At 34.0% G+C, this 27917-nt stretch overlaps 1 protein-coding gene and 1 long non-coding RNA gene across 5 annotated transcripts; one reads left to right on the top strand and one right to left on the bottom strand.

Moving 5' to 3' along the window:
- Positions 1-17542: 17542 nt before the first annotated feature.
- Positions 17543-21210, bottom strand: LOC147536462 (uncharacterized). 4 transcript variants are annotated; one of them, XR_015225457.1, is made up of 6 exons: positions 21000-21080; positions 20854-20907; positions 20177-20229; positions 19568-19603; positions 19080-19241; positions 17543-17866 (listed from the first exon to the last, which is right to left on the bottom strand). It is a non-coding gene; the product is annotated as an uncharacterized LOC147536462 (long non-coding RNA). The 4 variants fall into 4 exon arrangements; XR_015225456.1 differs by lacking the exon at positions 20177-20229 and having other exon boundaries at positions 21000-21210; XR_015225458.1 differs by lacking the exons at positions 19080-19241; positions 19568-19603.
- Positions 21211-22365: 1155 nt separating this feature from the next.
- LOC147536461 (receptor-like protein EIX2) lies at positions 22366-24949 on the top strand. The gene has a single exon (XM_086641305.1). The coding sequence runs from the start codon at positions 22415-22417 to the stop codon at positions 24890-24892; it is 2478 nt and encodes an 825-aa protein (XP_086497431.1). The 5' UTR covers positions 22366-22414; the 3' UTR covers positions 24893-24949.
- Positions 24950-27917: the final 2968 nt, after the last annotated feature.

Below are 27917 nucleotides of genomic sequence, written 5' to 3'. Positions count from 1 at the left end.
AGTGTTGTAAGAGTAATGTTAGGGAACAAAAAAAACCCGAATCACTCTATAAATAGAAGTGACCTCTATGTATTTTATATTGAATTGAGTTGCATTGAGTCTTCGAGTCTGTAACCAATCAATCCCACAATTGTGGAGATAATAGAATATAGCCATTCATGGCTTTCTCCGTGGATGTAGGTCGTGATCCTCCGACCGAACCACGTAAACTATTGTGTCTTTTATATTAGTTTGTGTCTTCTATTCTACCAACTAACATGAACTTTCAGATGAGTCTGTCTATTTTTTCTTGTTTTCTAACATTTTTCGTGTTGTAAATTGTAATATCTCCACTGTGGAAATTCTACAGACACACATGATTTTTTTACTATAACCAAATCAATGATTCAACCCACACAAAAAAGGCGGTGAAAGAATAAAAACCATCTCTCCACCACCACCACCAACTGCCACAACCAACCATCATCACTATCGTCAACACCATCTTTCCACTTCCACCCGTCTCTTTACTTTTCTAGTTATGTATTTTGCTATGTTTTTGAGAGATGTTTGTAGTCGATGTGATCTGAATAGATGGACAATGTCATTGTAATCTGAATAGATGGACAATGTCATTGTGATCACGATCCTCAATTAGATCATTTGTACTTCATTTGATTAAAAATGTAGAATGTTAAACTATAGTATGCTAATCCAGTTAGGTACATGGTAAAAATGACGTATCAAAGTAACATTTAAGGCTGCGAATTTGACCCAAGATGTCCCTTTTTTATTCGGGTATTAGATGCGATGTTTTTTGAGATTGTGAGTAAACTCTGCCTATTCGATTGCGTACTTTTACATATTATCGTGTTCTTTTAGTTGACGGTTGACCTCTTAGAGTTTAGAGCTAAAAATTCTCCGACTCATAGTGTATGAGATATTGATGCCTGAAATATCGAACTTGATATGAAAAGATGATTAAGTTGAATACTTCGCAGCAAAACATTAAGTCCTATTTTTAAAAAACTTACTATCAAAAACCTTCCTTGATATGTAAGTACGTATATTTTCCTAGCCTACTTGTTCCCATTCACAACACTTGCTGAATTGGGGCCTTGCGCACACATATCACGAGTGATAAGCTTCTAAAGTTTTTCTTTTTGTTGCGAGTTAAGCTTCTACAGTTATAGTGTCCCGATAATGAGTATTTCCTAAACTTTTATGTGCACAAAATCAATAGACTCACGTTTAAAATTTTAGTTTTGATATTGTAGTGTAAAGAGCCCCGTTTGAAGTGGCGCACTCGAATTTTAAGCCACCCCAATGCTACGGAATAAGTTAATCGAAAATTTTCTATTTAATGTTGAGGTACAAAATTGCCTTAAATTCCAACACATAACGTATATAAAAACAAAATATAGTCAAATTCTCAATTTAATGAGGTACCTCCCTCACCCTATTTATTCTAGTATACTTAAATTTTGTAACTTGTATATACATAAAAGTATATATATTTGAAACACTAGGATTTCAACTATAATCTCATCAGTACAGAGAAAAATATAACATAACTGCGAAAATGAGTTCCATTAGGTTTGCCATGATCTTCACTATGCTTGTAATGTGGGGATCAATCTTAGATATGTGTGCCGCAGATGACATTCGGGTACAGAACAAACTCGAAAATGGAACGACAGTGTACGTAGAGTGTGGAGCGTATGTGGACTGGCGATCTGTTCAGGAAATTGAGTCCGGCAAAGAACAGGTAGTCGGAGTCCCTGGTTATGATGGAGACTATGCAATTATTAGGTACTCTTACTGTAAAGGATTCTGGGGAAGAAATGGGTTCTCTCTATTTTATTCTAGTTCTAGAGATCATGAAGCATGTAAGAAAGAGTGTCTTGTTCAAATTACAGATAATGGAGCTTACTATTGGAATAAGACCACCAATGGGTGGGATCCCATTTTAAATAACTATTAAATAAATTACCTAATTTTGTTTTCATTCCTTCACATGATTATGATAACATTTTGATGTTTTACTTATAAAAATAGGAGGATTATGTTACTTTATTGAATTACTATGAAATTTTATTTTAGTTACGAAGTTAAATATTATTCTAATTATAAGACATTATCAATCAGAGTACGAAGATGTACGAAAGATCTTTAGGGGTGCGATTGGATCACAAGTTTTGAATTTTTGTATACTGATATTATGTTCACAAAATTCGAACATATCGTGATTTTATGTTCACAAAATTTTAATTAATTTGATGTATAATTTACATCTTTGTATATAACTAAAAAGGAGCGAAATCACCTATCTTCTTTCTTTTTTTTATTTAGGAAACGTTTGTTTTCCAAAATTCGTTCACTCTGTTACACTTAGACTTAATCGTTTTTAGGTGTTACCAAGTAATTTAAATATCTTTAACAAAAAAATTAATTTAATTAGAAGTTATGACTTTCATAAAATCTTAATAACTACTAAACTATCAACTTTTTTTTTTATGAGAAACTAAACTATCAACTTACGAAATAAAAGAAAAAGAAACTTATATACTGAGTTACTGACTAAACTATCCAACGTCAAATCGGACTTGGGAGGTGGACTAATAGATTGGCACTCTCCAAGGTGTAATTTTTGACGAAATTGGTTAAAGTTATGCGAGGTTATATCAGACTTGGGACTAAAAGGTAAGGGGAAGAAGTTAGTCTATGTAAGTATATCTACCGAGTACATTAACCAAATTTAATGTAGAGGTACAAGAATTGCCTTATACTCGAGAACATAACGTAAATAAGAACAAAATATAGTCAATTCTCAATTTACTGAGATAACGGCCCATCCTATTTATTCTGATATATTTAAATTATGTAACTTATATGTATATATGAAAGTTCGTATATATATTTGAAACAATAGGATTTGGACTATAATCTCTTCGGTACAAAGTAAAATAACTGAGAAAATGAGTTCCATTAGGTCTTCCATGATGATCTTCACTACGTTCGTTATATTCGCATCAATATTAGATGTATGCGTCTCAGATCATATGCTAGTACGGAACAGACTAACAAATGGAACGAATGTGCAGGTACATTGTGGATCGCTGCACTAGCGATTTGATGAAGTAATTGAGTCGGGCAAAGAAGAGTTAATTAGACTGCCCAGGTGGTTTGGTGTCTGTCACGCAAAATGGGGAACAACTGGGTTCTCTAGGTTTTTTTTGAGTTATGAAGATCGCGAGGCATGTATAAAAGAGTGTATTATCCAAATTACAGATAATGGAGCCTCTCGCTGGAATCAGACCACCAATGTTTGGGATCCCATTTTAAACTAGATAAATGACCTAATTTCGTATTCCTTCCATCACATGATTAGGACAACATTATTGATGTATTACTTATAAAAATGGGAAGATTATGTTACTTTATTTGATTACAATGAAATATTATTTTAGTTATAAAAAATTAAATATTATTTCAATCAGAGTACAGATATGTACGGACTTTAGGATAGACTGATATTGAATAATATAAATTCGAACAGATAGTGATTGTATGTTTGTCTTTGCATCCACAAGAGCATTCGGTAAGAGAAGACAATCCACTAACATCAGACAGAAAAATGATGAAAGAATGAAAAAAGAGAGAAAATTGGAAGTTGGTCATCTTTTAGGGGCCAAAATGGGATTGACATTTTTACGTAAGAAAAAAGAGAGAAAAACTAAAAAAAAATCTCTATGTTATCGTAACAATTTCCCATGTGGCGGGAGTTTTTGCTCCGGAAGAAACTAACTTGTACATTGAATCATGTTTGAGGCACTATTTAAATATAATGTTATTGTGTTCGGCGCTTAGGAATGGAACAGGAGTTGCATTTCAACCGGAATAAAAGTTTCTATTAGAGGGTAGGGGTGTGCAAAAATGGACCACACCGATCTAACCCGGTCCGGTTTGTTTTCAAACCAAACAACGAGCAGTTTGGTACGTTACAGATTTCCAATAACCGACTGGTCTGATTCGGTAAGTGGATGTGTTTATATGCCCATTAACAGACCAGCCGCACCCACTTCAATCGTCGTCTTTCTTACTTTTCATTATTTACGTTTTATGTTGAAGTTGAACTATTGACTCTTTTTCACTTTATTCGTCCCATATTCCTTTGGTTAAATTATACTTTGGTATGCAAGTTTTCACTTTCTCTCTCTAAATCTGGCCCGGCCAGTCCACCTCACCCGGCCGAGATTCACTCAGGAGAGTGTCCGGGAAGTCTACTATTTCCCAAAAGGAATTATCATTCCAGGTACACTTAGTTTTACAAGCCTTCAGGTTGGTGTACTTTTAATTTGCTAAGGGGCTAAGGCTCCAATTTAGTGAATGATGGAGACCATCAAGATGGGCCTCACGGCCAAACTAGTTAGAGGGCCTCATAGCCGAGTCCATTAGGGTTAGAGTTTAGGAGTTTCCATGTTTTAGTATTTCCTACTAAGTCTAGGTTTAGAAGTTTCTATATTTGAGTATCTTTCATATTTAGGAATCCTAATTTGAGTCTATCTAGAAGTTTCTAAGTTCCTATAAAAGGAAGTCATGTTTGTCCTTGTTATTCAGATCAGAGAATATTATGAATCAAGTTTATTGTTAATCAAGTTTATCGTTTATTATTAATCAAGTTTATCGTTTTATCGTTTTTATCTTTATTTCATCATCTTTATTTCATTAGTTTAGTTTAATAACAATGGTGGATTCCATTACTTTTACGCTTCCGCAACAATCTACATCAGCTGGTATTCAGAGCTTTAAGAATCTGGGAACAGATAATTTTTTTTTAAATACTTCTCATCTTGAATGCTGGAATAATCTTCCGCGTTTAGGTTGGGATCCTTTAAGAGATGCACAACAACTCTATGTTTATCGAAAAGATCAAAACAAAATTAATGTCGATTCCAAAATTTCTATGTTTGATTATCAATATCATATAGATTTTTGGATTCAACAGATGGAAGATTGGTTTATAAACCAAGAAGTCCATGACGAAGATAAGGTTATGTCATCGAACAACACTTGTCTAAAAGAGTCTATGAAAAATTCAACGAGATGCAATGGAGACTCATTGATCAAGGAAAAAAATTCGTCGACGATTGGACTACATTGAAAAGCATCTTTAGGTATGTTTTTCTTCCTTTAGATGAATATTTTTCTTATGTGGAGACAAAGATTGAATCCAGTAGACAGTTCTCGAATGTTACTTCGGTCACCGTGTTCGTTGGTATTGAAGAAGTTCTTGACAAAAAAAATAAAATTTTCTCAATGACGGAGGAACAAGAAGAACAAAGTGAATTATCCTCTTTTAGCTTGAAAAGGTCAGTTCATTCTAGTTTAGATTAGATTAAGCCATATTCGAGTTTGGTTTATAAGCAACACGAAGATGAACGTGGGAAGATCGTTCAAGTGAAGAAATTCAAGGTTGATTTTTCCATAAAATATTATGTGGTGTTTGTGGTCTTCTTCATCAAATTAAAAGATGACGGGAGATGTTGCAATTTGTTGGAAGTTTTTTTCCTACATTTATTTTTGCAAGATTCTTTGCACTATGAGATTAAAGCTAATGATTTCGTCCAAGTGGGTGTCCTTCGACCCCAATGCACCGTTCGCTCGAAGTGGGAATTAAGGATTGCATTGTTGAGTCTCACTCGAGGAAAAGTTCGTTCTCGGACGGAGAGTATGATGGAGACCATCAAGATGGGCCTCACGGCCGAACTAGTTAGAGGGCCTCATGGCCGAGTCCATTAGGGTTAGAGTTTAGGAGTTTCCATGTTTTAGTATTTCCTACTAAGTCTAGGTTTAGAAGTTTCTATATTTGAGTATCTTTCATATTTAGGAATCCTAATTTGAGTCTATCTAGAAGTTTCTAAGTTCCTATAAAAGGAAGTCAGGTCTGTCCTTGTTATTCAGATCAGAGAATATTATGAATCAAGTTTATTGTTAATCAAGTTTATCGTTTATTATTAATCAAGTTTATCGTTTTATCGTTTTTATCTTTATTTTATCATCTTTATTTCATTAGTTTAGTTTAATAACAATGGTGGATTCCATTATTTTTACGCTTCCGCAACAATCTACATCCAGGGGCGGAGCCACTTAGGGGCGCAGGCCCCCACGGCTCCGAGATAAAAACGTATTTAAGTGTGAAAATTACAGGGTCGGATTTAGGTACAATAATATAGGTGATTGTCAAAGTATGACACAAAGTCGTAGTTGGCTCGGTGGTTGAGTCTCTCCCGGCCATACCACACGTCATGGGTTCGAAACCCACTAGAGTATTAATTTTAGGTGTTTCATTGTGAGACCTTTTAAGGGGTGCCTGTTTTAGTGTTTAAGGCGCTTCTCTCAAGTTTGTCTTGAAGGAGGCGCCATTAATACTTATAAGGGGGCTTTCTAAAATTTTCAATTTATTTTGCCAATCTAATTGGTACCTCAAATTTTCTTTTTAACTCCTACTTTTTTTTATCAAATTTCTTTTGTTTCAATTTCTTTGTAAATTCATCCAACTTCAGATAGAGTTATTTGCATCGCCATATTACCCTTGGGTCCTATTAATTCTTCATTCTTATGTATATATCTAAACATTATTTAATTTAACTGCAAGTGTTATTTATTTATGTTTAGATTTTAGTCAAAACATGTTACAGTTAGTTGTAGCCTAACTAGTTGATAGTATTGCTATGACATATAGAAGTCATTGGTTTGAAAAACATATGATTTTTTTTTGCAATTTAGACTTATAACTAATTTCGGTAGAGGTTAGTAATGAAGTTCTGCAATTCGTCATCAGTGACGGTATTCCTTTTTTTACTGTTTAACAGTGCCCCCACAAAGAAAAGTTTCTGGCTTCGCCACTGTCTACATCAGTGAACACCAAGAAATTCTTCCATTAATGAATGGTTTAATCTATATAGTTCTCTCATTTTAAATAAGGTTCACAAAACATACTAACATCTCTCCCATGTGGGACAATTCTCAAACATTGGTTCCATTTCCTAGATTATTTATGGACATGATTATTCTATATTATTAGACATAAAACTCGAACAATGTCGATGATAATATTATGAGCGTTAAGACGTTGATCATAGTGGATCAAGCCTAATTCACATTTTTGCAATTTTTAACTTGTTTTTCTCGTTCTACTTTGTTACATACTTTGATTCGTCTACGTAATCTTTGTACGAATCGAGCATTTTTTGTTGAAGATGTCCGGATAATGTTAAAGCAAAGAATTTTATTTAATGTTGAGGTACAAGAATTGCCTTAAATTTGAGAACGTAACGTAAATAAGAACAAAGTATAGTCAAATTCTCAATTTAATGAGGTACCTTCCCATCCTATTTATTCTAGTATACTTAAATTCTGTAAATACATAAAAGTATATATATTTAAAACACTAGGATTTTAATCTCTTGAGTACAAAGGAAATAAAAAATAACTGCGAAAATGGGTTCCGTTAGGTCTACTATGATCTTCACTACGCTTGTAATGTTGGCATCGATCTTCGATATATGCGCTTCAGATAAGATTCGGGTACAGAACAGATTAGTTAATGGAACGAATGTGTACATAGAGTGTGGAGCGTGGGTGGATTGGCGATCTTCTCACACAATCGGATCGGGAAAAGAAGAATTAGTCGGAGTGCCTGGTTATGATGGAAGAGTATTTCACAGATACTCATTTTGTAAAGGAGAATGGGGAAGGACTGGGTTCTCTAGGTTTTATTCAAGTTTTAGAGATCATGAGGCATGTAAGAAAGAGTGTCTTGTACAAATTACAGATAATGGAGCCTCTCGTTGGAATCAGACCACCAATGTTTGGGATCCCATTTTAAACTAGATAAATGACCTAATTTTGTTCGCCTTCCTTCCCATAATTATGATAACATTTTGATTACTATGAAATATTATTTTAGTTATAAAATATTAAATACGAGTATTATTTTAGTTATAAGAAATTATCAATCAGAGTACAAAGATATACGGATTTTAGATCTCCAGAGGTATGACTGGGTCACAAGTTTTGTATTTGATATTGAATAATTTCGAACAGATCGTGATTTCGTATTCACAAAATTTTAATTTGATATATGATTTACATCTTTCTATATGAATTAAACGAGACAAATCACCTATTTCTTACTTTTTTATTTGAGAAACGATCTATGTTAGTCGTAAGCCCAATAACAAAGAGCCTAAAACCTGTCAACGTTTACTTTATTTAGGGCTCAAATTATATAGGATAAATCTTGGGGATAAAATGCTTCCACCCAAACTCGATCCCCAGATCTCATGAGCTCAAGAGGAATGTCCTACCACTATAGGGGCGGCCTGTGACCAAAGTCACCAAAGCCCCAAATAATCAAGGGCCTCATGTTTCCTATTTCGTATGTAATTTTCGAAAAACTAATTATACTTTAAACTAATTTCAAACATAATTTAAGGCGTAGCTTAGTGATAAAGTGTTTAGATCTTGGATAAAAGGTCAAGGGTTCGATTCCTACCCTTTGCATTGTTTAAGTTTCATTTAACTTTTTTCTAATATCCATTGTATGGGGCCCCAATTTTTTATTTCGTTTGGGGCGTCCGATATACTTGGGCCGGCTCTGTACCGCTACACCAAAAGGTGGGTGGACCACCTATTTTTTTTTTAACTATGGACCTATTTTTACTTGTTTCCTCTTTTTCACTTAGAAAACCATTGTTTTCCGAAATTCGTTCACTACGATACACCTAATCTTCTATAGGTGATCTGAGTAATTTAAATACTTTTACATAAAAAATAAAGTTAATGGGAACATATACCTTTCATCATTTTTATTTTCTCCAAAAATCAGCGAGATTAAGAGATCCCGAACCCCCACAAAAGTAAGAGTATCTCCAATGGGGCACTCTAACAAACACTCTACAATAACTAGTTGTCAAGTGGCAATGAAAATTCTCTTTCCTAAGTGTCAATACAGAGACACTCTAAATTATTTGTCTTCAATGGATATCTCTAAAATAGTTAAAAAAAAAAATAGTTAAAAAACAAGGGTTTCTATTGGTTAAAATTTTAGAATGGCACTTAGAGATGCTCAAGGAGACTTATAGTGTCTCTCTTGAGAGTCTCTTTTAAGAGCATCTCCAATGCAAAATTCAATCTTAGAAATTCGGAGTGCTACATAGGATTTTCTAAGTTTTTCTTAAAAAATCATCTCCAATGCAAAACTCAACTACGATCTCAAAGATGATGTGTCGAGGGTGAAATAGAGATATCTCTATTTCTATAGTGTCTTCTTGAGATATCTCTAATTGTCCAACTCATCAATATTTAAATTTCAACCAAATGATTTCATGTCTTCGTATATTTCTAAAATAACTAATTACTCTTTTACAAAAATAACCATGACATATAAGTAAAATAAAAAAATTTAGAGATTTGCATTGGAGACGTACAAGAATTCATGATCTCTATTTTCGTCGCCACCTAGGAGTGAAAACCTCGATTGAAACTCGATAAATAGGACGAATAGGGATTTTTTGGGTTTTTCATTGGAGATGCTCTTAGATATTAAAACTGATGAGTGGGACAATAAGAGATATCTCAAGAGGACACCCTAAAAATAGAGTGCATTCTTGAGATATCTCTATTTAACTACCGTCACAGTCATATTAGAGATCAAAATAGATAAACTAGAATTGGAAGTCTTAAAGTGTTTTAGATCCTAAGACTAGGGTAATGCTCCAGGTCTTAGTAGATATCGATATCATCTCTGCTTTTGACGTCAGACCACACATTCAATGGCTACTAGTTTTAGGTTCAAGCAACTGCTCCACGAGACCATTCATAGTCTATACATTCACACATATAGCCTGTGGTCTTGACACAAATGTTTAGGGTGGTCCTTTGTTTATATGTAAAGTCGATTCTCAAGTCTTTAGGTGATCTTTTGTGTATATGAAAGTCAATACTCAAGTCTGTAGGGGAATCCTATATTTAGCATATAAAGTCAATCTTCTAAGTCTTCAGTAGGTCCCTTGTGTTTATTTCAGAGAAAATATCAAAGACAAATGCTAAACGAAGCTGCATAATTGCTTCATAAAGCTATTTGCTAGACACAACTATTTATTTTTTATTAAATAGCTAAACAACACCAAAGATCGATTTATTGGTTTTATCTAGCAAATAATTTTTTGAATCTTAGATTGCTAAATACAACTATGTTTTAACTTCCCAAAATTATTTACTAGACACAATTTTTTCTTTTATTAAACTATTAAACAAAAATAAAATTGGTTGTATTAGTATTATCTAATATTTAAAAAAAAAACTTAAACGTGTTATAGGTTTTAAAATAATATACATTATTTTTATGTAGTATGATTTTATGAAATATACATTATTAAGGTTTAAACTAAGCATAAAAATATGCATAGTGATTTTATGACTATCCCATGGGATTTTTTTTTTAAATATATCCGTTGGATTGTTTTTTGTTGAACAATATCCGTTGGACTTGATAAACCAAAATTTTAATCTATAATATTCTTTTAGTTATTTGTTCATATTCAATGGATACTAGTTTTAGGTTCTAGCAAATGCCCAATGAGACCATTAATAATCTATGCAACTACTAAGTTCACACCTATAGCCTAGAATCTTGACCCTATCTCAAGGGACGTGGAATTGCAACAAATAATGTTACTCTTACTTTCAAGATAATATAATTTAATCTTTATCTGTTAAACAGAACGCATACAAATGTTTAGAGTGGTCCTTTGTTTATATGTAAAGGCAATTCTCAAGTCCTTACGTGATCTTTTGTGTATATGAAAGTCAATACTCAAGTCTTAAGGGGGCCCTTATATTTATCATATAAGAGTCAATCTTCTAAGTCTTCAGTACACTTACAGGGAGGTTAACCAGGCTGCTGGTTGTCTCTCCAAGATGAGGACCACGAGTACAATGCTCCTTGATGTTATGCACTTGCCTTCAGAGTTACTAATCATTCTGAAGGAGGATCGTGAAGGGGTGATTATATTACGAAAATGGCCTAAGGCTACTTGATTTCTTTGTAGTTTTGCTTTGTTGTTCGTCTAAGGCTACTTGATTTCTTTGTAGTTTTGCTTTGTTGTTCGTGGGGTTGTTGGTCCTTCTGGTTGCAATGCTTGTAAGTGTTCTTGGTTTTTTTTAGAGGGAGGGGGGGGGGGGGGGGGGGAGCTATGCAGAGGCAGCCCCTGGCTGGGGGGGGAGCTATGCAGAGGCAGCCCCTGGCTGCAGCCAGGGGCCGAATGCATACTAGTACTGAAAAAATGCATATCTTTAACTAACAGCAGTGCCAGCCAGGGTGTTCTCGGCCCTCTCACCAGCACCACAAATCTCGTGTTAGATTCCTACCTCCCTCAAATTGAATTTTTTTTCTTATTTTTTGAATTAATTTCGTTTTAGCCCCTTATATCTTGTCTTTTTCATTTTTGGTCTCAATTTATGACCACTATTTCTGAACCACATCTATTTTGACCTTTTTTTTTTGCTAAGTCAAGTTTTATCAATTTCTTTAGGTTCCATCCTATGTTCTAATAATTTCTTTATCCCCAGATTACCAATGATCACATACATTATAAACTCTTGATTGTTCGATTTGCTAAAGATTTGTTGTTTAAACTATTAATGAAATGTTCACATAAATCTTATTTCTTCTCATGTGAAATTTTGAAATCACTTGTTTTTTTATCGAAAAGCTATATATATATGAGAATAATAGTCAAATAAAAAATGGGGGATTGGGTGAAGGGTCCAAAAGGAGGCCCTTAATAGGATTCCCATCCTAGGTAGGCAAAAACTAAAAAGCAGGTCCAAAGTGTCAGGTTGGGAAAAAAATGACGAAATGACCCTTGGAAAACAAAGTATTTACGGCTCATGCCATCGAAAATTACAAAATTTCCATCGAAATTTCTCGGGAAACGATTTTTTTTCTGAAAAAGAATCTGACAACCCGTCCATCAGAATCTGTACTGCTCAGAAATTTACGGAACTGCCACCGAAAAATTCCCGTGAAACGAAATCTTTTTCGGGAAATTATTTTATTTAATGGAAATTTTTTTCTGTACTAGACACTTTTGCTGGGCGTGAATTTGAAATTTCGTAAAAAGAATTTGAAAATTTGGGCGGGAATTTGAAATTTCGTTTGAAAATTTCAAAATTTTGTGACCGGAAAATTATATTATTTACTGGAAATTTGGGCGGGAATTTAAAATTTCGTCCAAAAAAATTTGAAATTTTTAGACGGAAATTTAAAATTACAAAAAAATTTGAAAATTGGATTTTTTTGTGTACGGGAAATTATTTTTATTTACCGGGAAGAGATGGTTTGCTGGGCGGGAATTTGAAATTTCAAAAAATTTTGAAAATTTGAATTTTTCGTGTACTGGTAAATTATTTTATTTACCAGTCAGTTTTTTTTTTCAGGAAAACATCAACATGTCCCGTCCAAGGCAAGAGGGGGATAAAAATAAAAAAGAGTTAATTCCTATTTGGCCCCCTACTTTGTGACCAGCTTCAAATATGGCCCCCAAATTTCTGTAAATTCAAATATGGCCCCCTATTTTCAGACAAATGTCATAACTACCCCTCCTATTAATGTATTTTCAAAATAAATAAAATAAAATAACCTAAATTCCACCTCACTTCCCTCTCCACCACTCATCTCTCTCCACGTCACCTCTCTCCACGTCACCTCTCTCTCCAACTCACCTCTCACTCTCCAAGTCACCACTCTCTTCTCCGATGAAGGTCGCCGGCCGGAAAATTTTCCGGCCGGCGACCTTCAAACTTAAATATATTTTTTTTCACTCATCTCTCTCTCTCTCTAAAAATTCCGGCGAAGGGGGTTTCCCTCCGCCAGAATCTGGTCCAATCGTAAATTTGACTCAGACGATGAACAAATGATGTTGAAAACTACCAAGACGTTGAAAACGAAGAAGAAGAAGATCTTCTCCTTCTCTTTCACGAATGAAACCCCAAAATCATAATTCTCTAGATGAAATTGATGCTGAACTCAAATCCCTGAAATTAAGTACTCTTCCAATCAGAACCCTAATCAGAACCCAAAATCATAATTCGCTGGTAACACTCCGAAATCAAAATGGATCACTTCTGAGAAACTAACTTCGTATTCCTTTTTTCAAATCTCTGCTGATGAAGATGAAGACGAAGATGGAATTTGGGTTTTAAAGGTGGGTTATAATATTAGGGCTAAGGTTGGGATAAAAATGCACGTGAAACCATTTGGAGATCAACGTGGTGTTGATTTTGTGTGTGATGGTGTTTGGGCATTGAAATTTTTCACAAATGAAGGGTTTAGAAGCTTCATTAATACATTTCAGGATTGCTTGTTTGAGAATGTTTATGGGTTTGAACCAAATCTTGGCATGAACGACCATAAATAAGGTTTTACTCAATTGATTTTTCAAAGTTCAGATTTGATGAATAAAGTCAAGTTTTGTTCAATTTTACTAATCTTGAATCTGGATCTCGGTCGCCGCCGTCACAACAAACTGATCAAACTGAGACCGATTCTTCTCTTCTTTGGATATTAGAACCTTCTTCTGTGATTGAAATTAGGGATTCAGATGTTAATAATACACTTCCTGTTCCTGATCCTGCTCTTGTTAATTCTAATCCTCAAGAGATTTCGAAGTCGATTCAGTTTGAAAACCCTAGCTCCAGTACCTTAATTGAAAACCCTTTTATGCAAAAAAAAACTGAAAACCCCTGGATCAATTATTCATGAACTGAAAACCCTTTTATGCAAAAAAAAAAAAAACTGAAAAACCCTAGATAAATTATTCATGTTCATCAGCAATAACAACAGAACACCCAATCGATCTTCTCACAAGATTTAAATTTCTCCTATTATAGATTTGGTGATGGAAGTAATATAAAAAGCAATAATCAAATTGGGTTGGTGGTATTTGTAGAGTTGATTCTGATCTTGGAGCTTCAGTAAGAGAAGCTGAAAGTAGTAGAGTTGTTGATCAAGAAAAACGACCTAGAAAACGAGGACGGAAACCCACAACTGGTAGAGAAGAGCCATTAAATCATGTTGAAGCTGAAAGACAGACGAGAGAAAAACTTAACCAGAGATTTTATGCTTTAAGAACAGTTGTTCCTACAGTATTTATAATGCTTAACCGGAGAAAAACTTTCAGTTGTCCACCTATCCCTTTCAATTTATTGATAGTCAGGAGAGAGATTTAGAGCGAGAAGAAGAATCACAGTGAAGTTCGAGAGTTTCGTTGTCGGACGGGATCGGGTCATGGCCGTAAGTGTCAAGATTGTTTTTTTTTTTTAATGTTGTGAGAGAGAGATGAGAGATTTTTTTTATGTTTGTAGGTCGCCGGCCGAAAATTTTTCCGGTCGACGACCTTCGTCGAAAAAGAGAGATGTGAGGTGGAGAGAAAAAGAGAGGTGAGGTGGAGAGAGAGAGATGAGGTGGAGAGAAAGAGAGATAAGATGGAGAGAGAGATGAGGTGGAAGGAAATGTGAGGTGGAGAGAGCGGTGAGGTGGAAGTGAGGTGGAATTTCATGTTTTATAATTAATTTTATTTTGAAAAAAAATATATAGGAGGGGTAGTTATGACATTTGTCTGAAAATAGGGGGGCATATTTGAATTTACAGAAATTTGGGGGCCATATTTGAAGCTGGTCACAAAGTAGGGGGCCAAATAGGAATTAACTCAATAAAAAAACTGACATTTGGACCTGCAACTAATTTTTGGGCAAGAGTGGATTTTTTTTGGGTTTACCCCCCAGATTTTGGACCTTTGACTCAAAAATCCATAAAAAATTGTATGTGGAAATTTTTTTGCTTTTGAAGACTACTTATAAATGCATATAGATCGAAAATAAAAAATTTGCTCTCTTAGTAATTTTAGGCTAGTTCGGCTTAATATAAAATCCTAGCTCTGCCCTTGGGGAGGGGGGCCTTAAAATCCCGCTTACCATTGCAAAAAAAAGAGTCTTCAGTAGGTCCATTGTGTCTATTTGAGGAAAAATATCGAATAGCTTGATGTAAATTCTTAGAGCAACTCTCGTAGCAAAATTTTGTATAGCGCCGCTATCTAAGAATTTAATTTTATTATGACCCAAGTAGGTTTTTGATCAAATATTTGCTTAGTTGGTATACTTTTGTCCACCCAAAACTTGATCAAGTTTGGTACTGTAGCATTGTTCATTGTAATCTAATAGAGAAAAGCTCTTAGGAAGCTGGTCACCTAAGTCTTTAGTAAGCCCCTTGCGTCTATTTGAGGTTAAATATCAAATAAATAACCTTTTTTTTTTTTTTGTTGAAATATCAAATAACTTGATGTGAAGTGTAAGAGTAACTCTTGTAGCAAATTTTCATACAGAGTCAATCATGCATCCAAGTCTTTAGTGGTCCCTTACGTCTATTTCAAGCTAATTATTGTATCAAATAACTTTATTGGAAGTCTAAGAGCAATTCCTATAGCAAATTTTTATATAGCACTTTCTAGGAATTTAGGCCCAAGTGGTTTTTCTTTTATCAATGTTTTGCTTACTTGTTGTGCTTATGTCCACGTAAAACTTGATCAAGTTCGGTAAGGGTAGTAATGTTCATTGTAATCCAGTAAAGAGAAAAGCTCCTATGTCAAGCACCGTCATGTAGAACTACAACACTCCAAAGAACTTAATTTAAACATATGTAAAAGTCGTTTCGACATAAAAAAAAACTAAAAATATGTTTCAACGTGGATGAATAAGTTAATGTTGTGTTTGGATGCCGAATTTTTAAATAGGATTCCTACAGAATTTAGTAGGAATGAAAATTCCTTAATATGTCTGGCAACTTAAAATAATAGCACTCTAGAATCCTGAAGATGCTCAAATCTTAAATTTATATTGGACAAAAAATCTCACCTTATGTATACCTTAACCTTAGGTTTGATAGGATTTTGAATTATTATATCCACATTTCAAACTAATCAATCCTAAAGAAAATGTTTCCTTAAAAATAATTTTCTTTATAAAATAATTGTTTTCATAACTTGTTTTTCTTAAAACCTTTTCTTTTCCAAATAAAAAAAAAATTCTTAAGCCCTTTTTTCAAAAACTTGTTTTTCTATGTCCGTTTTTTTTTTCAGGAAATTGGGCAGGAGGCTCAATTTCTTGTATTTTTTTGTTAAACAGACAACCCATCATTCAAAGGCACTAACTTTTTAATAGGCTTGAAGGACATTTTTAAAGGCACCAACTTTTTAAGAGTCAAAAATACCCTTCATTCAATTAGAAATACCTAGTAATAATCAAACTAATAAATCAGGAACTTGAGTTTTTCTCATGAACGAACCGAGTTGGATTGTCGACGCCGATCAAAATTTTTGGGGGTTGAATCGATTTTGGCTATAAGATAGGTTAATGTTTTTAGGTTTTGGTGATTTAATCTATTTGCTTGTTGTTTGAAGAGGCTTTTAAGGGGTTTGATTTAGTTTTTGTTTCTAAATTTTAGAGAGAGAAAGTTTTATATACTTTCAATGGAAGGAGAATTTGATAGTGTTTCAAGGTATAATCCAACTTCTTCATTGCTTTATTTTCATTGAGTTATGAATGATGGATGACAATTTGTTAGTTTTGATGTTTATGTTCAAACTTATTTGTTGGATTTATATGGCAGTTGTGAAAGTATAGTTGATGCAAGCAATGTGTTTGATAAAATGCTTGAAAGAGATGTTGTTGCTTGGAATGCAACGTTAGTTGGTTATACAAGACGTAGGTTGGTTGAAATAGCTATAAAGTTGTTAGATGAAATGTTTGTGAGAAATATTTTTTTCTTGGACAAACATGATTGGTATTTATGTTCAAATTGAGAATTTCATGAAAGCTTTGGAAGTTTTTCGAAGAAAAGTAAAATGATGGTGCTAGAGCTTATAAAATGACTATTATGAATTTGTAGGGGTTTTAGCTAGTTTTTCGATACAACATTCTATTAGACAAAATATAATAATTTGTAACAAATTTCATGTTAAATCAATTCAAAACTAATTTGCAAACCATTTGCATGGCATTGCAAGGTGTTTGCAAGGCTCTGCAAGGTATTTGCCACTACAAAAAATATAGCTATTAGGGACAGCAAAAAATCGTCCCAAAAATGTGAAAACCGTCCCCAATAGTTTATTAGGGACAACTGATATCTGTCCCAGAAAGTGGCGTCCCAATTGGTATTTGGGACAGTTATAGCGACAGTTAGCATTTGTCCCCAATAATGTTTTTGGGACGATTTCTGTCTGTCCCAGTATTAACGGTTATCAAGGACAGTCACTAACTGTCCCTAATAATTTGACAAAATTTCCTCCTCTTTATATTTGGGACAATTAACATCTGGCCCTAACTCCTTCCTATATTAAATTTGGTGCAAATTTTGGGTAGCCTATTATTTCAAAAAGATTACATTCCCATTTGTTTGGGTCTAAAAGGCTACTAATTCATCAAAGAAAATCCAAACAAATTTACTAATTCATTAACTTCCCATAAAATTTTATTCATATTGTATTAATAAGAAATTCACGTACATAAATACATGTATGCGAATATTCAGATTATTGATAACAATGCTAAATTATCGATAAGAATGCTAAATTATCGATAAGAATGCTAAATTGCCGACAACAATGCCAAATTCTGCTACAAATTTTGATTTCCTCTTATCATCTGACCAACTTGTTTTCGGTTATCCATCTTACAAATACCTCCAATGCATCAAAAGGAAATGAGGGAAGTTCCTGCCTTTTGTTGTCACAAGCACAATACAGTGTAGTTACTAGCAAGCATCCTGAAAGAGAAATTTTAGAAACAAGAATTCAGATTAGTTGAAGTCCAAATCATATGTATGAAGTAAAATACAAGTATTAATGTATTATAAAGAGTAAGCAATGAAGAAGTCAAATCATAGCAGACTAACTAAAGTTCTTAACTCTAAAGAATTGCAGCAAGGCTAGTAATAAAAGTAGGAGTGAAGGATTTCAATATCCAACCAAGACAGGTAAAAGAAGGCAGCCGTGTTACCAATATTTATAAAATATGTGAGAGTAGAACCATTAGATGAACAAGGAAAACTTTTAACCAATACAAGTATTCAATTAAAAGCATAAATAAAACACAACTACTTAAGCCCATTTGAGAACCCAATGACTAGTGTTCATCTAAATTAATATGACAAAGGAATGTATAACAAAATCAACTAACGAAACAAGTGGTTTCTAAAAAGTTTCAAACAAGTTCAACGGAAACAACACCTTAAGAGTTAAGACCCATTTTGCATCAAGTACATAACGGGAGCAGGATCCAAGTACCGGAAGCAATATAAAATTGTAAGACAAGATATGACGTGAAACAAAGAAAACATAAGGAAGTCCTAATTGGAAAATCAAACTTCATTCATCAACGCTTCCAACAAGAAACAACTATAGATCTTTGTCTATACTAAAGTTTTTGTACTTCACTATAAGAATATAAGATCCAGTCAAGTGACTCATGTTGAACAACAAACTGCATTCTGACTAACCAATAGAGATGGTACCTAAAATGAGGCTGGTTTAATGAAGTTAAATATGTTAATTACCACAAGATATCCAAACTAATATTCATCATGATATCACATTATCAGACGGTGAGAGCGATTGATTTAAAACATAAGTGGGAATAGAGATTTCAGGAGAATAAACTCCTTTTGATCTCCATTAACAGCAGATCGGAAAGAGGAAAGGTTAGACCAAACTGGTATGTCCAATCTTCAGCCCACGAGGGGCAAAAGTGCTTCAGAAGTGTTTTACAAGTGCCCATGAAAGTGCACAGTATATCATGGATAGAGGCAACGACTTTTACCTACCAAAGGATTATGACAACGCATATCAAATGTATATTTGCAAGAACAAAAAATAAAACGTAAATGCTGATATAAATCAAATCAGTACAAAAACCTAAATACAAAATAAAAGTAGTGCAAGTAACAAACACAAAAAAAATCATTAAGGAGAAGAACATACGTTGTTTCACGAACCACTAAAAGTGAGCATGGCATTACGGTTTGCCTATTCCAAAATGCAGTAGATGTCCAGCATAAGATCTCCGAGCTCCAGCTTCAGAATGCAAATTAGTAACAAAACTCAAGAACTTAAGCAGCTGGATCCTGGATCCTTTGGTATCAACTGAAAAATGTAAATTTAGGAAGAAAATTTAAAATCATAACCTATTCAGTAAAAATCTAGCAGCTTAATTCAAGCTGATAAACCATTATTAAACAAAAACACACAAAACTCAAATAAGATAGAAATGAAAAGGAGATCAAGCATTAGATGAGAAGGCCTGAAACAAGATCAATTGATGAAGAGATGAAACATGTAAAATGTATTGAATCAAAAAATTGAGAGGTTCAGAAGCGCGCGCACACACACACACACACACACACATACACACACACACACACACACATATCTCTTAGAGAAAGAGAAATAAATGAGGAGGAACTGCATACCAATTTTCCCTAGCTGGATGTAATAAAAAGCCCAACCTGCCCAAATCGCAAAGAGGTAAAAAGTAAGAGAAAGGGGATGAAGAGTGGAATGAGTTTTACAATGTTGAAGTTAAACCAAAGAGATGTCTCTCTGTCCCAATTACCAGACCATACAGTGCTTTTATTTTGTTAAAATCTTACAACTTTTACTACTTCGATTTTCACCCGTGATACAACCACCAAAAATCTAAGCCAAAGTGAAACTAAAATTTTAGCAACGAGGTAATAGGATTATTATGAATTCAAGAGGAAGAACCAAACTTGTATTGCTTAACTAAGAAACCAGACTAACCAACAAACAACTACTAGACATCACAACACTTGACGACAAGCCAATCGAAATATGATAATCTACGAAGTAATGATCCAAATAAATGACAGCGAAACCAAGCCGAAAATGGAAACCAATCAAAGGAAACATAATCTTGATTTCAAAAATCACAAGAAGTACCTACAAGATCAAGACCACAATTCAACCACTTCCAAAAAATCAACAAATTTCTTCTTAAGATGAATTTGATGTTCGGGAATAGATAAGTTTGGCAAAAAAAAATTTAATCAAAATATTACCTATAGGAGCAACTGATTTCTCTGGGATCTCTTAGCCGATATCTCTGATTTCACTAAAATCAAATCTCTGAATATTAGAACTAAGCAAAGGATGTTAAACTAAATGAAAAGTCATGTAGATCATTTGAATTTTCCACATCTTCCCAATTGACCTATTCGACTGATTTAACAAGTTTTTTGACCAAAGAAATCAAAACACATAGACAAATTCAACTGAGGATTTTTTCATTGCTATTAAACATCAAATCTTAAGAATTTGAACTTCTTGAGTTTAATGAAGATGGTTTTTTCCAACAGAAGAAATAAAACAACTCCCATGGTGAACTACTAGTTCAACTGTTACCATCTTGAATTTCTTCACTGTTTAATCTTCCTCTTTTCTTCCGCCATGATTAGTAATATAAGTCTGCAATTAAGCCAATAGTTGACAACTAAAAACCAAACTTAACCCAATTCCTAAAAGATATCATTTAAGAACTAAAGATCTCTACTTAAATCTGAAAAAAAATCACATTAGATAATCACTGTAAAACCCCTAAATAAATTTGTCTGTCTTATATTAAAAATTGAGTTTATGAGTTGATAACCCTAAATAGTTTTAATGGACTTTTTTCATAATAGCTATGGTTAGGAACAAAAAAATAGAAGATGAAGAAGAAATTTAAGCATAGTAATACCTACAGAAGCAGCCGATTTCTCTGATTTCTTCAAGTTTGTCCCAGTCGATTTCACTAGAATCACTCAATCAAGAATTTGTCAAATAGTTTTTGGTAGTAGTAGAAGAAGATGATGACGATAAGAAGAAGAAATGTAGATAACTAACCGGTTGGGTGAAGATTCATCCTGGAGAAGAACTCGGCTGATGAAACTTGGGAAAGAGGGAAGACGAGAAGAGAGAAAAAAGAAAGCAAAAAATGGTTATAAAATCTGATGATATTAGGGTAAATTTAGGTCAAAATAGCGGGAATATTTGCGCCAAAATTGGCCGCTATTTTTTTGGTATCCCCACCCCACTACTCTGAGAATTTTTCCCTAAAATACATCAATTGTCCCTATTGTAATTTTATTAGGGACATATATTATAAAACTGACCCTATTATGAATTTATTTGGGACAGACGTAAAAACGTGTGTCCCTATTAGGCCTTTTTTTTGTAGTGTGCAAAGCTTTGCAAGGCTCTGCAAGGTGTTCGCAAGGTTGTGCAAGGTATTTGCAAAAGTCATGCAAGGTGTTCGCAAGGCTCTGCAAAGTTTTTGCTAGGCTCTGTAAGGTGTTCGCAAGGCTCTGCAATTTGTTTGCAAGGCTATCCAAGGTGTTTGCAAAAACCATGCAAGGTGTTTGCAAGGCTCTGCAAGGTGTTTGCAAGGCAGTGCAAAGTGTTTGCAAGGCAGTGCAAGGTGTTTGCAAGGTATTTTCTTAGACTAGGGTTAGGTTGGTCTTTTTATTGAAATTGAAAATTACATAATTGCCATCAGGGAGGTGAAGCCTAAAAAGCTTTGATGAATCCTTTTTAACCAAAATCATAATTTCTCAGGGAGTTTTGGTCAAATTCCCCCTTTTTTTTAAATAGCTTTTTAAATCTGTTTTTTTCCAAAAATCAAGTGATTTTAGAAAAATGTTTTACAAAAATAATTTTGTCAAGAAAGATGTGTTTTCCAAAAATTCCAAATGATTATAGATCTTAGGATTGTTATTAGTTACCAAACAACCCGAGAAAAATCATTTAGATTCATGAATGTGAGAAATGTTGAATCTAGATTACTCATGAGTCCTTGAATTCATAATTCTTTCATCCTTCTAAGGCATAGGCTTTTTTTTTTGTCTAAAGAGCTAAGAAATATTGCATAAGCCATCATTCTCCTCATTTTATTTTGTCTCGTAAAATCATTACTTTTCCAAGACTTTTCCACTTCCCCATATATAGCCTTATCTCGTTTTCTCTCTTTGTAACTAGTGCCACGTTGGCACCTATGTAAGTAAGTCATTGACACAAAAGTCATTAACTCGTTTTCTATCTAATTTAGTGCCACAGCCTTGTCTCGTTTTCTCTCTTTTGTAAGTCGTCAAATCTTTAATTATTAAGTCCCTTTTGTGTTTTCAACAAAAAAAAAAGAGTCCCTTTTGTGTATTTGAAGTCAATGATCAATTGAATAAATGGATGAGGATTTCAGAGCCATTAACTCGTCTATCTATATATATAGACATTGTATGTGTCATTCTTTAACAAATTAAATCATCATGGAGCTAATTAGTATTAGATTGATAATGGTTATTTCCTTTCTTGGTGTATTTTTCTCTTCATCAAACATGATCAAGTTCAATGCTGCTTGTAATCCAAGAGACAGAGAAGCACTTATTAACTTCAAGCATAATCTTAATGATTCTTACAGCAATGCACTCTCGTCTTGGGTTGGTAACGATTGTTGCCAATGGAACGGAGTAATCTGCAATAAAAACAAAATTGAAAGTGACGTTGTTCAACTTCAACTTAGCGATTTTATGTTAAGTGGCGAACTAAACTCTTCTCTGTTGGAGTTGAAACATTTGTATCACTTAGACTTAAGTGAGAACCAATTCATAGGGAATCAGATACCAGCTTTCTTCGGGTCACTTCACAATTTACGGTATCTTGATCTATTAGGTAACGGTTTTACTGGCAAGGTTCCTCCTCAGCTAGGTAACCTTTCAAGTCTTCATTATCTTGATTTGAGTTTTAATAATTTGGAAGGGGAGGTACCAAGAACCTTGGGAAATCTTTGCAACTTGGAGGTATTACGTTTGCATTATAACAAGCTTCAAGGAGAGATATTATCAAGATTATTTACAAATTCATCTATATGTTCTGTGAACAAATTGAAATCGTTACGCTTAGAATATAATTATCTACTTTCTGGACGATTACCTGACGAATTGGGAAGTCTTGAAAATCTGGAAGAACTATTTCTTGCAGGTAACTCGTTTTCTGGTTCAATTCCTACGTCACTAGGAAGATTGTCATCGTTGAGAGAGTTAGATCTTAGAGATAACAATTTAAATGGGTCTTTGCCAGAAAGTTTCGGGAACCTCTCGAGTTTAGAAGAATTACATATCTCCAATAACATGCTAGAAGGTAACGTAATCGAAGCTCACTTTGCCAATCTTAAGAAACTGGTAATGTTAGATATCAGTTCGATGGTTCTAAACGTTAGTTGTGACTGGATTCCTCCTTTTCAACTCATACAAGCACAACTTCTAAATTGTTCAGTAGGACATCGATTTCCTGAGTGGTTACGAACGCAGATAGATCTTGTAAGAGTAGACATATCGAATTCAGGGATATCTGGTTCAGTTCCTAGTTGGTTTTGGAACATGACTTCCCAATTATACTATTTAAATATATCACACAATCAATTTGAGGGGGACTTATCGAATGTGTTATTGAAAAGTCTTATGGGAGGAGAAATTTACTTGAGCTCAAACAGATTCACAGGTAACTTGCCGCTTATATCTTCTCGTGTCGATACACTTGATCTTTCCAAAAATGACCTTTCGGGATCAATTGATGGTTTAGTATGTAACTCCACGAAAGATCTGAATTCCTTACGAGTTCTCGATCTTTCAGAAAATAACCTATCTGGACAACTTCCTGATTGTTGGTTTTACTGGACATCTATGGTTCAAATAAGTCTCCAAAACAACAATATAACAGGGAAGATTCCAAGTTCAATAGGCTATCTAGGACAACTTTACGAGTTGCATTTGCAAAAAAACGCTTTTTATGGAGAATTGCCTTACTCACTGAAAAATTGTACTGAATTGAGGGTACTTGATCTTGGTGAGAATAGACTCACGGGTTGTGTACCCACATGGATAGGAGAACGCCTCAACGTTCTTCGACTACGTTCGAATAAGTTTCATGGAAGAATTCCTCGAGAACTTTGTAACCTCTCCAAGCTTCAAATATTGGATCTTGGTCATAACAATCTATCAGGAATAATTCCAAGATGTTTTAGCAAATTTACTGCAATGACTTCGGAGCGATTCACAGATTTTATGAATTTTAGTCAAGTTAATAACAAAAGTGGAATAGAACTTGAGGTCAAGGGTCAAGAATTGGTATATGGACTAAGTTTGCTTGACCTTGTTTTCTATATCGACCTTTCGAACAACAATTTATATGGAGAGGTCCCCGAAGAAATAACATATCTCCGCGGACTGCAAATTTTGAACTTAGCTGAGAATCATTTTACTGGAAAAATTCCAAAGAGAATTGGTCATTTGAACTCACTTGAATCTCTTGATTTATCGAACAACAGATTATCAGGTTCAATTCCTCAAAGCATGGCGAATTTAACTTTCATAAGTTACTTGAACTTGTCATATAATAACTTGTCAGGTGAAATTCCATCAAGTACCCAACTACAATCTTTTTCTGAGTTGAGCTATATCGGGAACCATGATTTATGTGGTCGTCCACTCAATAACTGCAATGAAGATGAACAACCACCTCGAAAAGCACCAAATGGTGACGGTGAAGGATCAATGGAGGACAACGAAGATGAAGACTGGATTGAGATGAAATGGTTTTATATGGGGCTACCATTAGGACTTGTGGTAGGTTTTTGGTGTTTGTGGGGTGTTTTATTGGTGAAGAAGACTTGGAGGTATGCTTATTTTAGGTTTCTGGATGATATAATATATAATTTATGTATTTGTCTGAAGCAAAAGAAAAAATAGTAGTCTTGCACCGATGAGTTTATATTCAATGGAATAATACATTGTGTTTTTCTCTTACTGAACAAGTAGAGTTACTGTCTATAGTTTGATTTTTTTTTTATAAACATTTGTCAGGGTCGATTCTGAGATGTTTCAGCAAATTTTTTTTTTTTTTCGGAAACCGACTACGTTGTCGTTACATTTGTCATTGATACATCAAAGATGTGATGAGCTCGAATCCCACCCACTCAAACTCTAACATGACCAGGCCTATAGCCCAACTAGATAATGGCCTAAAGCCCAACTAGATGTTTCAGCAATTTTACAACCATAGCAGCATTCTTTGTCTTTTTTACAATCTTAAACCTTTCAAACAAAAACTTATCTGGAGGACTCCCCTCGGAGAAAGTTTTTTAACAAAATTGGACCAAATGAGATAACAAAATGTTTGAACTCTTCAAGAGAAATATGAGTTTTTGTTTCAATTGATAACCATAATGTCCCTTTAAATGAGGGTACTAATAATGGTTAAAACTAAACAAATGACAACTTATTTTTACTGAAATATTGTAACTTCTGAATTTATAAACGCGTTATTATATCATATACAAAATGACTAAATAACTTATTATAAAACACTTTTATTCAAGTGTCATCGAAAGAAAGTTATATGCTTATTCAAACGAGGCGTTATTGAAGTTAACCGGCTAGCACAAAATAATGGACCCTTAAGTTATCTTCATAACATTAATTTGATAGTAGTGATGCTGCTTCATAGATTTTAAAATTAATGTATTTGGGAGTTTCTATTCAATATTTATTTTCTTAAACACTCTTCATTTTATTTTTCCGAAATGACAAAAATTTATATTAACATCTTGTGTTTCTCTCCTTACTCTCTGTTAGGTGAAATTTGACCGACCACATCGAATTTTACCCAAATTGCAAAAAATGGGAACGACTCGGTCAGCCATGATCGACATCATAATGCTCTTAACATTAGCATCAACATTGTTCGAATTGTGCATTTCAGATACAATTTTGTTAAGAAATAAGCTCACAAATGGAAGCAATGTTTCTGTTCATTGTGAAAGTTATCCAGATTGGGATTCAATCCAGCATATACCACCAGGAAATGGTTTCTCAAATATCACTATACCTTATATACCTTTTGACAGTGATTCTTTTGGACCTAATATTTGTACAGGAAACTTTAGTCTTAATCATTATATTATGATATATAGGTCTGACAAATATCATAAGCCTTGTGAGGATAAGTGTATTGTTGAGTTAAGAGACCTTGGATTATATGGTTGGTACCCTAACCAGAATGATTGGGTTAGAATTGAGTCTGAATTTCAATAGATTATTTCTTTCATACATATGATCTTAAGATTGGTATTATTTTTGGTCCTTTTGGATCATTGAGTGATTTGAGAATTTCAATAAAATAAAATTACTTATAATTAAATTTATATCATACTATCATTCTAGGTTTTTGTAACACAGAACGGGGAAGAATTGGGATCTCTCGGTTTTCTTTTAGTTTTGGAGTTGGTGAGGCACGTACGAAAGATTGTCTTGTCCAAATTACAGATAACGGAGATATACGGACTTTAGATATCCACAGGTATGATTATGTCTCCAAGTTCTGTCTTTGGGTAGACCAATATTGGATAATGTAAAATCAAATAGATTGTGATTTTGTGTTCACCTAATTTTAATTTGATATACTATAATTTGCAGCTATGTATATGAATTTTAACTGTTTGGGTGAAACCGTTACAAATAATCCATTACAAAAGCTCCGCATTTTTATAGTGACCACCACCATATGCCTCTGTTTACTTTTTCTCTCGATGGTGGTGGTCAGTGAACTTTAGCCGGTCCCTTACACTACAATATAAAATGCAATACCATCATTTGCAAAATAACTGTCTCATGTTTGCGATTATAATTTTACAACTCAAGATTTGATTCGTTCAAAGGTTTTGAAAATTAAACGGGAAATTTGGTGTGTTTTAGTGAAAAAAGATCGGCCAATTTTTTTAGTCTTCAGTTTTCTGGGTATTTTTTTAATTTGCACCTTGTGACAACTTTGTAACACCTTGCGACAACTTTGCGATAGTTTTGCAATACCTTGCGACAGCTTTGCAAAAAAATTTAGGGGTTTTAACCAAACAAAATATAAATATTTAAGTTTTTAACAATAAAAAAAACAGATTTGGATTTTTATAAAAGAAAATATAACTTGTATATTTAACTTAAAAAAGTTTAAGTTGGGTCTTCGGCCCAATTTCCTGAAGGTCGCGGCTTTGAGGAATAAAGAAAAATCTCTGGGGAATAAACAGCTTTACAATAAGCAGCTTCACATTAAGCAACTTGACATTAGGCAACGTGCCACAAAATAATTATTTGATCAAGCTCTCTTTTACTTGAACCCAGATAAAAATGCAGCAGTAGCTCCCTGAAAAGGTAACACCATTTATTCAGTCACAAATGACAATTGCAGCCTTCGACTCGAACTATGCCTTCACCCTCTTCGTGGGAGATTTTTTTTAAGAGAGAATCTAATATTTCGACCTTGAGAGATTGTGTCCTCACGAATGCTTAAAAAAATAAATCGACGACCACTATCTCGACCTAACAATATCCGTTTTTCAGAAGATGCAAATCATAATGGTGTCACTATCAATCAGCGTGATCTTTCTCAAGCTCTATTGAAAATGTACTACCGTAATAGCGATGAGGTTGAAGCAAGAGCTGTAAATAAAGTGAGAAAATAGTACTTTACACACAACTTAAAAATACACATCATCCTGGCGAGGAACCTGTAAGAGAGGGTTCCTAAGTTGGCCGTTTCAAATTGGGTTTCAATTGGTTTCTAATTTTGGTGGCTTCCTAAGTTATGGTCGGTGGATGGCTTGTGGCGGTTTTGGGAATCCAAAGGAATAGGCGGTTTATCATAGGCGCAGGCAGTTTCAATTGAAATTAAAGGTTTCCAATTTTGGTTGATGCCACCGGCTTATAATGATTATAAATAAGG

The sequence above is a fragment of the Eschscholzia californica genome, unplaced genomic scaffold, assembly GCF_041429995.1.
Source record: "Eschscholzia californica isolate CP2 unplaced genomic scaffold, dmEscCali1.0.p SCAF_5, whole genome shotgun sequence".
NCBI classification, from domain to species: Eukaryota; Viridiplantae; Streptophyta; class Magnoliopsida; order Ranunculales; family Papaveraceae; genus Eschscholzia; species Eschscholzia californica.
The sequence above is the reverse complement of the archived record's forward strand: the minus strand, read 5'-3'. Positions and strand labels throughout refer to the sequence as shown.